The sequence below is a fragment of the Dipteris shenzhenensis genome, chromosome 27 (assembly GCF_047967505.1).
Source record: "Dipteris shenzhenensis isolate YYH24624 ecotype China chromosome 27, Dip_SZ_1.0, whole genome shotgun sequence".
Classification (NCBI taxonomy): Eukaryota; Viridiplantae; Streptophyta; class Polypodiopsida; order Gleicheniales; family Dipteridaceae; genus Dipteris; species Dipteris shenzhenensis.
The window spans coordinates 31,255,484-31,270,657 of NC_141622.1; the positions used below are offsets into that span (position 1 = coordinate 31,255,484).

The window sequence follows — 15,174 nt, forward strand, 5'->3', positions numbered from 1 at the left end:
AGAGAGAGAGAGAGAGAGAGAGAGAGAGAGAGAGAGAGAGAGAAACGGAAACATGCACGTAGTGGCGATGGCAAGGAGTTTGGAGGATGCAAAACTCAAACAAGGAGACAAAACAAGGGAAGTAGGGGGAAAGAGATTGAATGGAATGACTTGGGGAGGTTGCAAAGGGCACGGATGAATGATAGTAGAGGAAACTACTAAAAGTGTAATTAAGGGAAGAGTTTTAATAATAAAGATGAAGATTAGGAAGGTAAAAAGCTTCGTCTTTGTCCATAATCTTTCATCTTTATCGTCATCTTCATCTTCATCTTTTTCCTTATTATTGTTGTTGTTGATGTTGTTGTTGTTGTTGTTCTTCTTCTTCTTCTTGGATCTTGTGAGTCTGTGTGTTGATTGATGATGGTGTTTGAATTTTGAGTGTGGCTATGGGAACTTAAGAGGAAGAAGAAGAACAACTGTGTTTGTTTGGTTTCATCGATCACATTTCCTGTTTGATTGATGAACGGGAGCGCGGGACGCTTCCTGCGTATCGATCAGGTCCCTTCCCCTTCCTCGCACCACCACCACATCGCCATGGCTCCTCCTGCCTCCTCCTCCCTCGATCTCCCCCCCCGCCTCTCCGACATTGATGGCCAGCTCCAGGATCACTTTCGCTCCCTCCAGTACGCTCCCTCCCTCCCTCTATCTTCTTTTCTGCTTCTCCCCTTTTTCAAATCTTTGGGCTTGCCTTTGAATGTAGCAAAAACTCTCTTTATTGTGACCGTGGCCCCTCGCATTCCCCTATATTCTGCCCCTCCCCCCCCCCCCCCCAAAAAAAAAAAAGAATCCCTGGATCCGATCGATCGGTTTCCCTCGGCCTGGCATTCCGGCTCCCTCTCCCCATGCCCGACCTTGCCTAGCCCTTCTTTCCTGGTCTCCAGCGCGTTCATTAGAGCGGCGAGTTTTCCTGAATTTGCGGAAATCAGCTGTGTCTGACGAAGGCATCCAACACGACCCATTGCTTGGTTTTTGAAGTCTCTTTTAAGAGAACTTCTTAGATCCATTCTTCGGTGTCTCTGTCAAAAGTAAGAGACAATGCCGAAGATCGGTCATATTCTGCGGCACAAAACACAAGGTTCAACTGTGCGCTTTAGCTGCTGTCGAGCTCAAGCTAGATTGTCTTTCTTAGCAAGACGAGGGAAAGTCGCTCTTTGGAAGTGGGCTTGGCGTATTTGAAGCTATTCCCAGGTTTATAAGTGAGAAGAGACTCTCTTAGACTCTCTTATCGTCGAAAGAAGCCTGCAGGGTCCTCACCTTGAAGAATGGAAAAAACAACGAAAGCCACATATTCGCTCTTTTATTCATACCAGATAGTGAATTGCAGGTTTGGTTGTAAATATACCTCTCATCCAACCATGACAACAGTTGTCTTTCATGAAAATGTTTTAGAGCATGCTTTTAACATGTGGAGACGTAGGCTGGTTTCCAAGCAGTGCTGGATGGGAGTCTCTTCCCTGAGAAAGAGAGACAATCTCTGTGTTTCAGAGAGTTCCCCTGTTTAGGTAAACCAAGTTGGTACATTGCGTTGGCAAGGATCTTCTGGAGTGTTTCGAGATTCTATAGAATATGTTAGCACCAATGGACAGCCACAAGGATTCTTGAACTTTGACTAAAAGCTGAAGAATTTGACAAGGAGCTTTTGGAGTAATTTTGAGACTTCTTGGAATCTATCAGTCAGCCATGGAAAGCCATAAATACTCCTGGATTTTGACGTATGAGCTGAAGACTTGGTTGCTCTAGGTGTTGCAGATCGTCTGACGTGGCTAGAGTTCCTGCTCTTAAAAGGAGTTTGATGGGAATCTATGGCACGATTCTGGACAGTAGCTTTGCCTGTTCATGCAGCTATAATGTCCCTAAAGCTATGATGGTATGTGGCTGTCTTAATAACTCTCAGAGAACAATTCATGGTTCCTTCGAATATACCGGCTAGCCTTGGGAGCTCATAGAATTCCTTTTGAAACTTTGGTTTGCAAAGCAGGTGTGATGAAATAACATCCTAGGACTTTAGGATATTGTGCAATAGCATGGAATAATATGCACAGTATTGACATTTTCTGTTTTTCTGCATAATCTGTGTAACTGATCTTGTAATCAAGATCTTTGCTCTGCGATATTGCACAAGGTACCTTATGCTACAGGCTTTACAAGCTAAAATCTTACTCAATCAAGCTATAAAATATGTGGTTAGGGTTTACAAGTGCTTAATGTCAAGTTTAGGGAAAGTCACTTATTTTTATTCTGCCACTTTTACCATGTCTGTTCTGCTGAGTTTTGCTTGGAGCTGGCGCCGACGCATATTTGTCCTCTTTCATTCTGTCCTCTTTCAAGAGATGGCAAGGTTTGTGTGTCCATCCTGATAGTTTGTTTCTTGCTACATGCTGGAGTGAATAAGACCACTTGCAACAATAGCAAAGGTTATCAGACTATAAGGCCATAGTATGTGGCAGGCTAGACATCCATTAGAAAGCAAGCTTGGCTTGTATTGTAATCAGCGTTTAATGGGAGCTGGCATATGTACAATCTTCATAGATGCCAATTCAGGGCCCGTGCCCCAATAGGGTAGGCAGCCTTCATTAAAAGGCACCCGCCAGAATTTGAATTATGAAGTAGGTAGTACTGAACACTTGAATGAAGCAGAAGGACGCTTTGTCTAGGTCCGGGCAAGTCTTCCTTCTTCCCAACCAAAAAAAGAAGAACATACTTTTTGACTTTGGTAAACCAGGTTCCAAATTGAGAATCCCTGAAGTTGTCCTACAATTGTTCCGACTTCTAGAAAATTTTATGTTGTTATTCCTTGCAATACATGCTACTCTACTGTGGTGGAGGTAATCTTTTTGCAAAGTAAAAGGCTCAGCAGATGATTGTCCAGAATTAATCCAACTGTTAAAAACAAATTAGTACTACATCAAATTTGTGTTGCAGGTGCTCCGAGATTGTGACAGTTGTGATGCTCAATGAAAAGAGCTCACCTTTCTCTGTGACTTTTCAGGAGTCTAGGATCAGTTGTTCTGAATTGTAGAGAGGCACGACTGGTTTTTGAGCATGTGTTCATATTGAAGAAATAGCTTCTTTGGGACTTCTTGAAAGTTGATTAAGGGCTGCAAGTTTGATGCAGGAATGGATTTCAGAAACTGGACAAGATCAAGGATCCGAACCGTCAGAGCAAGCAACTCGAAGAGCTCACTGGGAAGATGCGGGAGTGCAAGAGGTTCGTTTTTCTTTGCCAACACGCTATAATGGGCTGTTTTTGTGAAAGTTGTGACATCTACATGAGTGAATAATCTTTGAAAGTAGGTATGCTGAGTATCTATTTACAATCAAGTACAATGGTGTGAGCTAATGGTGCTGCTGGAGGATAATGTGGAAATGGAAGACAGACACTACAGTGATTATGGAATTCCATATATAGAATACATTAAACTTGAAACTCGATCACAAAACATAGAGACACAATTAGGAACTATTAATGACACATTGAAATCCTCAACTGAAGGCATACCAAGTTATCCAATTCTCAATCGATAACTCCTATGGAAAAATCACCGACTCCTCCTAATCAAGTTGAGAGGTCTACCTCTCAACTTAGAGAAACCTCTAACATTCTCAAGGACTTGAAACCACCAATTTTCAATTGGTAAGAAAGGGAGCACAATAAAGATGTGATTAATACGTTCTTGCAAAAGTGGCAAGAATTCCATCGACTCAAGAATGCCCCTCCCAAAAATCAAGTCATGGAAGCAAGTCTTTCCCTTGGAACTTTTGTTCAACTGTTCGTTTGGCAAAAGTATAACACTGTAAGGGTTATACTTAAAACATAAAATGTATGAAGCAAATGCTGGCCTCACGATATCATCGCTTTTGTGATTTGAACATACCCTTTCATCTCTTTCCAATATCCTTTTTGTTTGTTATCTATGTAGCCTATCTTCAATCTTCGAATCACTCATATGCAACATAGATGATGTCTAGGCCTTTGTAGGCATTACAAAGCTACATTTACTGCTGTATTAATATCTACACGTTGAATGTGTATCTATTCATTAATGCTTAGGACTGTGGTTTGTTTCTCTACATATTCCAGTTGTTTGCTATATGTTTTCTTGCATTTGTCATGGTGTCAGTTTTGGTTACGAGATGTGTTTTTCTATTTTGTTTGAATATCGCCCAGGGGTAAGAATCTATGTTGTGTTTGGTGGTTGTGTGCTTGTTTGTATTACTATGGTTATTGTTAGAAAAGTCACTACCCCACCTGCGGGCCCCCGTTTTGAGGGGACAAGGGGGCAGGAGATTGTAGGGGGAAAGGGGCTACCTAGCTTCATGGAGGACTGCACCTACATGGAATAGGGGCACCTGGAGCAGCAACTGGACCAGCCAACAGTAGCAAAAGGCCTCTAGAGGGGGCCTACTTATAAGCCACACTAGTCAGGTCTGGTCAGCCCAGGTTCAGCCCCAATAAGGGCCCTGACCAGCAGGTCGATCCAGTTGACTACAGCAGACTGGCCTGGTCGATCAACTTTCAGGGCTTCATGCCCTCCTATAAAAGGGGCTCCATTCCTCCCTTATTCTCCATCACCTGCACATACAGCCTTGTAGACAGGCAAGTGTGTAGAGGGAGAGAAGTGGCTCAGCATTTGACAGCATCCTTTGGCTGTTTGTACCTGCTCACCCGTTGAGCTTTTGTCTGTCCATGATTGTCGAAGAATATATATCTGAGTTTTGACTATCTCCTTCTCCATCTCTCTGAGTGTTGTATGAGCTAGATCATGAGTGAGGTGTGAGTGACTCTATCTGCTATTTCCAACATGGTATCAGAGCTAGGTTCACAGCTCTAGATCGGAGTACCTTAGTAAGTAGGCAACTCCAATCAACACTCAAGTTTGCTGCGTGGTCAAGTTCTCTAGTGTAAATTTAGTTTACTAAGCCAGTGCTATTTGGAGCACCTGTGTCTTTACTATTTAGTGCACCTTGTAAGCTCTTTGAAGCTTTGTCCCTGCCACACTAAACATTTGCAGGTATCTTTTCTGCCACCCATTACCAGCATCATTGGTATGTGCACAAATTTGACAAATAAATCAAGGATGATGATAAGGTTCTAGCATAAGAAAAACCCTGATTACATCAACTACCTTGTCAAAGATATTTAGGATGAACCATCTAAGAAGGTCCGATAATTTTGCATGCAAAACATCACTAGCACTTTCTCACTACATTGTATTTTTAGAATTTCAAAACACGATTCCACTGAGTTGAGGAAAACAGCAAGTTGGACTTCTTCCTATGTACATGGGAAACGGAGAGGACGTAGCAATAAATCTTACGCTAATAGCAAGATTAAGTCAAGCTTGAGCCTTTTAAGAATTTCATCATGATGCTCCAGTATTATAGAAAGGATGGAGGACAAAGATTCTACTGTTGCCTCTTTAGCCCCTTCTCTTCCTTCCTCCTCCTCCAGATAGCTCTCATTCACCATCCCAAACTTTGGAGAGTCAGGGAAGCTAGACGGGTTGAACTACCCGATTTGAAAGCTAGATGGGTCAAACTACCCGATCTGGAAGATGAAAATCCGGAGCCATCTAGTGGCCGAGAAGTTGTGGAAGCTAACAACGGGGGTGGAGGCAAAACTAGAAGACTTGTTGGACATCAAGGGGAAGATGGTCATTCTAGTGGATGGTTAAGAGCTTGAGAATTGGGAAGAGAGAGATGCCCACTCCCTAGCATTAATCATTGGGACCATGGTGGACTCTGTTCTTCTGCACATCCAGATGGTCGAGACGTCTATAGAGGCATGGGCTATCCTAAAGGACTTGTATGACAATACATCTTGAATTTTGATGCTCCAACATTAATTGTACAATCTGGACATGATTGAGGTAGACAATGTTCATGACCATCTGACAAAAGTCAAGGTGGTAAGGAACCAACTCGCGGCAATTGGTCACAAGGTAGATTCAAGTCAATTGGCATTGTTGATTTTACACAAGCTACCTTGAAGTTTTAAGAGTTTCATGATTACGGTCACTGCAAGATAGAGGACCAAGCCTCTCACCTTCGAGGAGCTTGGCCTTTACTATTGCAGGAAGAGGCTCATGAAACAATTGTTTACTCAATCGGACGAGAAGGCTCTCGTGGCAAGGGACAAGCCCAGCAAGGGTAAGTTCAAAGACTCCAAGAACAAAAGCAAGACCGAGGGTGCAGAGAAAAAGAGGCAGATGAAGTGCTTTTTCTGTGAGAAGCTTGGTCATTCTGCTAAAGAGTGCCGCAAGAAGAAGGCGGACTTCAAGAAGGAGTCTAAGTCCAAGGAGGAGCCAAAGACCGAATTGGCAAACGTTAGGATCGGTGCTCTCTTCCTTATCACTAAGTATTGCTCCGCTTATGCAGTCAGTGAAGGAGAGGAAGGTTGGTATGTGGACAATGGAGCTTCAAAGCACATGTCCAACAAGGAGTGGTTCAAAACCATGGAAGGTATGCATCCCGATTCCAAGGTCACTGTTGGGGATAACCGGTCATGCTCTGTGAAGGGTGTCTGTAGTATTCCATTCATCACGACTGTAGGAAACAAGGAGTTGATTTTCGATGTACTGTATGTACCGAATTTGTGCAAGAACCTATTGTCTGTCAGTCAGATGGACAAGCACAATACGTCAGTCTTATTCGACAACAACGGCAAGGTCACTATCACATCCAAGGCAAACGAACAGGTGGTGGCTCAAGGTGTCGAGGAGCATGGGCTATATCGGCTCAACGCTCTGTTGGTGCACGGGGACCATGGCAGATCCAGATTATGGCATGAGCGGTTCGGTCACGTCAACTATGGCACTCTCTCCAAGATGCAGAAGACAAAGATGGTGGATGGACTTCCATCGATTGCAAGCAATGATCTTGTCTGCAGGGCTTTCGTAGAAGGCAAGCAACATAGGGACAAGTTCCCACAGGAGGCCTCATCACAGGCCAAGAAGCTGCTCAAGTGGTTCATGCTGACATTTGCGGCCCAATGTCTACCAATTCATTCGCAGGTTTGTGGTATTCTCTTTCATTAGTGGATGATTTCAGTTGCATGACGTGGGTATTCTGCCTGGCAAAGAAATCTCAGGCTTTCGAGAAATTCAAAGACTGGAAGGCCCAGGTAGAGAAGGAGAGCGGGGAGGCAATCAAAGCCTTCCGCACTGACAGAGGGGGAGAGTTCACTTCTACCGAGTTCAATGGATTCTGCAAGAAGCACGGGATTAAGAGATAGCTCACTATAGCTCGCACATCTCCGCAAAATGGAGTTGCTGAGAGGAAGCACAGGACCATCACAGAGACAGGGTTGACCATGTTACGAGGGAAGAATCTGTCGAAAGCCTACTAGGGTAAAGCCATGAACACAGTCATTCACATCCTCAACAGAACCAAGACCAAGGATGTTGATGACAAGACTTAATACAAAGCTTATTATGGTAAGAAGCCCATCATATCTCATTTAAGGGTTTTCGGTTCTAAAGCATTTGTGCATGTACATAAAGATGAGCAGACAAAGCTGGATCCCCATTGCCGGGGAGCTGTATCTTTATGGGATACAATAGCGAAGAGTCCAAGGCCTATCGCCACCCAGACAAGAAGAAGATCCTTATCAACAGGGATGTGATCTTTGAGGAGACCGAGTCACAACCTGTAGAAGAGGTTCTAGAACTTCCGGCATTACCCCCACCCAATATCACCATTCGAGAGGTGGAGCCGACTGAAGACCTGGAGGAGGAGGAGGAGGAGGAGGAGGAGCATGCCATTCTAGAGCTAGCTCCCAAGTCAAGTCCATCAAAAGCACCTCCATCTGAGAAGAAGCTACCTCAATGGTATTTGAAGACGTTAGCAGACTCACAGGTCATGGACATTCCCGAGAGCAGTTCCGGAGCGCAACAGTCTCAACAAAACATGAAGACTTCCTTCGTGAACTTCACTTTGGTAGCTCATCTTGTGGAGCCATGTTCCTTCCAGGAGGCGCATGATATTCCAAAATGGCAGGAAGCCATGCAGGCAAAGATGGATGCCATTTTGAAAAATGACACCTGGGATTTAGTGCCCAAACCAACCAAGCGGAAGGTCATCGGGACTAAATGGGTGTACAAGCTTAAGTTCAAGTCAGATGGGAGCTTGGACAAGTACAAAGCAAGATTGGTGGTGAAAGGTTATGCACAGTCAGAGGGACTTGACTTCGATGAGACCTTTGCCCCCACAGCTAGGATGGTGACTATTCGGACAATCATTGCCTTGGCTGCTCATCATAGTTGGCCTATTTTTTAGATGGACGTCAAGTCTGCATTTTTGAATGGTAACCTAAAGGAGGAGGTATATGTGGCACAGCCACCAAGATTTCAGATTCTAGGATCCCCATCAAAAGTTTGCAAACTGAAGAAGGCCTTATACGGGCTAAAACAGGCCCCTAGAGCTTGGTACCAGTGGATAGATGTTTTCTTTCAGAAGATCGGGCTTCAGCGGAGTCCATCAGAGGCAAATCTTTATCTCAACACAGAGGGGGATTTACGGCTGGTATTTATTCTATATGTGGATGACCTCATCATTACTGGGGATCATACAAAGAAGATTGCTCAGGTCAAGAGCCTTCTTATGGAGGAGTTCGAGATGATTGACTTAGGCATACTTCACTACTTTCTTGGGATTGAGGTAAAGCAAGGAAAGAGCAGTATCTTTATTTCACAGGAGAAATATTGCAGGGAACTGCTCAAACGCTTTAAGATGGGAAATTGCAAAGCATCTGTGACTCCCATGGAAAGTGGTCTGAAGCTGAGTGTGTGTGATTACAGTTTGCTCAGTATTGCAGCTATCAATTAGGGTTGTTTCAAACATGAAAATTTGGGCAAGACTGAGATAACGATAAAAGATTGTCCAACATATTTAGGGAGCTGTTGGGGATAGAACAGGAGACATTTGAGGCTACTTTGGGGAGTCACAAATGTCAGCAGGTGTGACTAGGATAAAAGGGGGTGATTTGAGAAGACACACACATATAAACACATCTTTGAATTGTTTTCGGCTGGTGTGTATTGAAATGTGTTCGATCAAAAGAGCTTTGGAGTGGTTATCTTTTTGGCAGTAGAGATGAGAAGTAGTTTGGAGCTGGAAAAACAATAACTTGGAAGGAAGCACAACACGGCTGCAAGTTGATGCATGAACCAAAAGTGCGAAGCATTCCAAGAATAGACAATAAAGTCATTAAATTCATATTTATATATTAATTACCTTAAATAAAAGTCTTTAGAAATATATTTAAATTATCTTTAAGTAGCATTTATAAGCGTGCCCCGACAAAAACAAATAAAGTATTGAGATTTCATAAGTCCTTTAAGAGTTTTCATTATCTTTTTGTGTAATGTTATGATGCTCAGCCGGTTGATTCATCACTGTATTGATGCTTGGTGGGGAGTTTGATGTACCTCACTAATACCCTACCAGATATTTCCTACGTAGTTGGATTGGTTTGTTTGTTCTCTGTCACATCCAACAAGGCTCATTGGGACGCAGGTATGAATATGCTAAGGTACTTGACGGGTACCTGCATCTATGGCATCACTTATACCAAAGGCATCGAGCTGGGAGGTTTTTGTGATAGTGATTGGGTAGGTTACATTGATACCCAGAGATCGACCTCTGGATATTGTTTCTTACTCTCATCAGGAGTTGTGTCATGGATGAGTAAGAAACAACGTATTGTTGCCCTTTCATCTATAGGTACGGAGTACAAGGCTGCCTGTACAGTGGCATGTGAAGCATTGTGGCTCAGGTGGATCTTGGAGGACATGAATGTGGCCCAAGAAGATGCGACTGTGGTTATGTGTGACAACCAAAGTTGCATAGCGATCGCTAACAACCTCGAGTTTCATGCACTAACGAAGCACATCAAGGTCCACTACCACTTTGTTTGAGAACTCATCGACGAAGAAGTCGTAGAGTTGATATACTGCCCAACCAACGACAACATCTTAGATGTCTTCACGAAGGCACTTCCCAGGGATTAGATGGAACACCTCATTCGATGCATGGGGATTGGCCCACAGTTGTGTCATTGAGAGGGGGTGTTAGAAAAGTCATTGCCCCACCTATGAGCCCTCGTTTTGAGGGAGCAAGAGACTATAGGGGGAAAGGGGCTACCTGGCTACATGGAGGAATGTGCCAGTAAGAGGATTGTGCCAGCATGGAACAGGGGCACCTGAAGCAGCAAGAGGACCAGCCAGTAGCAGTTCGCAAAAGGCCTCCAGAGGGAGCCTACTTATAGGCCAGACCAGCGAGGTCTGGTTGCAGTCCCAATAAGGGCCCTGACCAGAGGCCCTTGACCAGGTTGGTCCAGTTGGCTGCAACAGATTGGCCTGGTCGGTCAACTTTCGGGGCTCCATGCCCTCCTATAAAAGGGGCTCCATTCCTCCCTTATTTGATTGACTAGCATTTTTGTGATTAGCTTTTAGATAACAAGCAGCAAAGTGGTGGTTTGCCAATTAATAAGAGTTTCACACTTTTTTTCTTGGGGGACCAACTTAACTAGTCCTTCTTTTCATGAGGAGGGGAGGATTTCCATCTCCCAATAGTGATTAACCATCCAAAGATTTGTATCCTTGACTTGATCCCAATATGCATGAAAAAATTCCACTGTAAGTCCATCCCATCTTGGGCATTTTCATGCATCCAAATAATTTAATGCATCATCGAGTTCACTCCAAAAAAAAGGCATATCCAAATTAAGAGCATCTTGGGAAGGCACAAGAGGCATTACAGTATCCAAAAAAAGACTTTTGGATTCAACATGCGGTGGATTAAGTGGCGGTGGTGCTGCAAACAATTGGTTGAAGTAGGACAAACATTCAATTTATTCTCAAAAGTGTCAATTGTACAAGTCCCATCCATTCTTTTAACTCGAGCAATAGATTGTTTTTGTCTAGAAGTGTGCAAACTTTTGAAGAAGCTTTTTGATGAGCAACCCTTGTCCTCAAATGCTTTTTGTCTTTCACGGAATTCTTCTGCTCTCGGGGGGATGCAAATCCAATATATAGGAAAACTAGTTTCTCAATGATCCTACATAATGCATGCTATGTACAAATGTGAACATTGCATAATTTTATCTCAAGAACTGCTTTGAAATTTTTATCTACTTTGTCTCTGTTGGGTTCTCTTTTCCACCATTTAGAATCTAAGACATGTGCTGGTTCGTTGTAGTACAAGCAAGGAGACTTTGAGTTACCCCATTTGCTTATATTGAACATACACTTCAGTGTTTTCAGGTCACCTGCCATATGCCATTCAATTTGAAAATCACCTTTCCCTGGAACATGAAGACGACGTCCTTGAACTTAACTCTTTATAGTTGATGGTATTTCTGTTTGATGAAATACCTAGTAAAGTCTTCACCTGTCATTTAAAACCACAGGTTTGCAAGACATGTTATATAAAATTTATAACATCTTGAGCAAAGAGCAATTTGGAAGCCGATAGTTTACATACCTCAAATGAGCCCAACCACCATACGTGCTTTTTTGATTGGACACTGAAGTACTTTGAGCTAGACTTTGTGATCGATTGATCGAGTGCTCGATTCATCAAAGTGATAGAAACTCAATTTATCTTTTTTTCCTTGACAATGTCACACTCATCTAGCTTCACAACAAACTTCAAAACTCCTTTACATTCTTCAAATGTGATACTATAGAACTCAACCTTTAGTCTCTGTAGTTGTTCAAGCTCTACAAAAATATTATTCCAAGCATTATATGTAGTGCTTCCCTTTGTTGGGGATGATGTGACTTCCCTTATTGCCTTTTATACAAAGAATAGATAAGGTGATGACGTGGCATTATAAGTACCACTTATACAAGGCTTTATCCCCAACAATCTCCCACTTAAAGGCAATGTGCCCAAAAAGAGGAAGAAGTGTACATAGAAAACATATACACAAAATACAAGAGAATCTCAATCATGAGAAACTCAGCCAACACCCATCTGTACTCTGCAATGTGCAAAGCGTTGCGGGTTAAGACTCTTGGTTAAAAGATCCTCAGGATTGTCATCAGTGTGTACTTTAACAAGCTGAATATGCTTATCCTCAAGCACCTCTCTAATAAAATAATATTTCACCTCGATGTGTTTCGTTTTGGCATGAAACACACGATTACATGCTAGCTGAATAGCACTCTGACTATCACAATGCAAAATAGGAACCTCTCTTGATAAACCAATATCTCCCACTAGACGAGATAACCATATGGCTTCTTTGCATGCCTCTGTGGCTGCAACATATTCTGCCTCGGTGGTAGATAAAGCAATGCATTTCTGTAACCGAGAGATCCATGAAATAGCACCACCACCTAAGGTGAAAACATATCCTGTAGTAGACGTTCTTTGGTCTACACATCCTGCAAAATCTGAGTCTGTGAACTCATGAAGAACCAAGTCTTATTTCAAAGGACTTGTTTAGCCAATTTGAGAGCTGTTTTGTCTGCTATTTGGGCCTTAATATATTGGGAAATTACTTTTGCTCTCTCTATTTCGTGAAGCAATCCTCTTCATGAGTGAGATTTGCTAATCTTCCATGAGCGAGATTTCATCTATTGAAGGTGCCTCATCGGATGTTGAGGGACACTTTAAATTCCCGGACTTAGTATCGTCTCCACCAATAGAACCTCCCCATCTTGCTTCTTAGATCGAGAAATCGGTACAAACTTTATGCATTGGCAGACCAAGGTACGCCTCGTCCTTATGTAGTACACTGTGTGGAAAGTTGTCAAGGGAACTGAAGGAAATTTGTTGGCAAACAGAGATACAAATGCATGCAATTAATCACTAATTTGATGGAGAAGAATACTTGGAATGATAGACCACACAAGTGGAAATACCTTTAATGAGAAAAGCTCTTACATAGGCTCTCACCTCACACACTAGCACATGCGCATCCCTACGGGGCTTGTCGCATCTGCTTACAATATCTCCTATCACTCTGTAATATCTCCTATCACTCTGTAACATGCAACGGTTAATGGTCTTGTAACCGTAGTGAGACCTTCAGACCTTTGTGCGAGGCGTATGCATATGCACCATAGAGAGTTTAGTAGTAGCTGCAATACTTCAAGGTCCAGCATATGGAGGTGCATTGCATTCCTTCAAAATGTTTTCTCTCATATCTTTGGTAATGCATAGGCAATCATCCCTCATTAAATACCCATCTTTGATGAAATACTAACTTGTAGATTGCCCTTCTTGCATTTGCTGCATTATTTCTCCAAAGTTTGGGCTACTGGCATATTGCTTCCTCATCTCTTCAAGATCTCTGTGGTAAGCAATGGTAACATTATTGACTTGGGGTATTCGAGATATGGACAATCTGAAAATGAAACATGGACATCAAATTTGCCCATTTCCTATCTTTTGAGAGCTTAGTTTGTGTTAGGAAGTACCTTAGACTTTGATGATTAGTTTTAACACTAAAATCTGCACACAAGAGATAATGCTTCCATGTGTTTATAGCATGTATTACAGCTAGTAACTCTTTCTCATAGATTCCCATATGCCTTTCAACATCTAGTAGTCTCCGTCTTTCATAAGCCACTAATGACCATCTTGCTGAAGTTTCGCCCCACATGCATCACAATCCACGTGAAAGGGTTTGTATAGATCAGGGACTACAAGAATTGGTTTTGTAGTCAACTCCCCTTTGAGTGTACTAAATGCTGTGTTTTGTGGTTCATCCCATCTCAAGGCTGCATTTTTCTTGATCAAATCTTGAAGTGGAGCAGCAATATTGGCAAAATACCTGATACATCTTCTATAATAAGAGCAAAGACCTAGGAAGCTGCGTATTTCATGAATATTTTTCAGCTGGGCCGCTCTTTAATGGCTTGTATCTTAGCAAGATCCATCTATATTCCATTCTTGGAAATGATATAGCCCAAATTATGGATCTTTTCTAAACAAAACTCATGCTTTTGGCTATTAGCGTAGAGTTGATGATTACGCAGCTCTTCAAAGACAATAGCAAGGTGGTCCCGGTGCTCTTCTTCAGACTTCAGAAAAACTATAATATCATCGAAGAAGGTTCTTGTGAAATGCCTATAAGGACGGAAGATACGATCCATCATTCTGTTAAAGGTGGCAGGGACATTTGTCAAACCAAACCTCATCACCAAATACTCGTGTGGACCAAAGGTAGTGCGGAATGCGGTCTTGTGTACATCCTGTGGTTGTATGCACACCTAATGATAGCCGCTTTTTAGATCTATCTTGCTGAACACTGAAGCTCCACTTAGCTGATCTTGTACATCATCTATATGTGTGACACGACCCCGTAGGATCTGACCCTATCACTAACCTAGAATCTCGTCCTCGATTCAACCAGAATCATAGCGCAAGTGCCTCGATCCTCCCAACCACCCCCGAGCACGTGGGCTACAGCTCGACTCATCCATAGGCCCGTATCTAACCTAGGCGTCCCATACCACCTGAGCCCGTCCAGAGGACCTTCGATACACCACCTATGATCCGCCATGTAGATGGCCAGAGTCTCGGCCTGGGTCCAAGACCCATCCATCAGTTGAGGAGCACTAGCCCTCCCTCTATATAGAAGGAAACCCGCTATAGATAGCACAATGCTATGAATAGCTCCCTCCATATAAAGCGAGCACTATATATGAATCAATCTCTATATATAGTGATCTCGGCTAAAAATAGCCATCCAGCTCTATGCTATTCTGTAACCCACGTTAACCTGCTATCCAACCCTAGGTACACCATGCACATGACATACTCCCCTTCCTCTAAGAACTCACTCCTGAGTTCACTAGAAAGCCCGAAAACTCTCTGTGAAGATGAGTCAATGCCAATAACTATACTCTGACTATCAGTTCGAGTGTGCTATACTTTCCATGAGATTCAAATCAAAGAAAATCTAAGGCCAAAGCCACAATCTTTGATAACTAACCCAAGGAAAGTAAATTTCTCAATCTAAACAAGGTTACATATCGTCGAGTATTCTCCTCGAGAAATCCAATAACACGTGAATCCAGAAAGTTAATTCTGTTGACATATCCGTACCCAAGCATGGTAAAATCCGTACCTGAAGGTGAATGATCTATTGAGTATCCTTGAACTCAAAATCTTAGGTTG

The 15,174-nt window shown here is 42.7% G+C and overlaps 1 protein-coding gene across 1 annotated transcript in view; it reads left to right on the top strand.

The window, feature by feature from the left end:
* The first annotated feature begins 335 nt into the window (after positions 1–335).
* The window catches only part of LOC147884165 (putative plant SNARE 12), a 71,389-nt gene continuing 56,550 nt past the window's right edge, over positions 336–15,174 (top strand). Inside the window, exons 1-2 of the mRNA XM_087398247.1 lie at positions 336–662; positions 3,155–3,247. Coding sequence (XP_087254373.1) covers positions 499–662; positions 3,155–3,247 — 257 coding nt within the window. The 5' untranslated portion in view covers positions 336–498. The remainder of the gene's footprint in view (positions 663–3,154; positions 3,248–15,174) is intronic.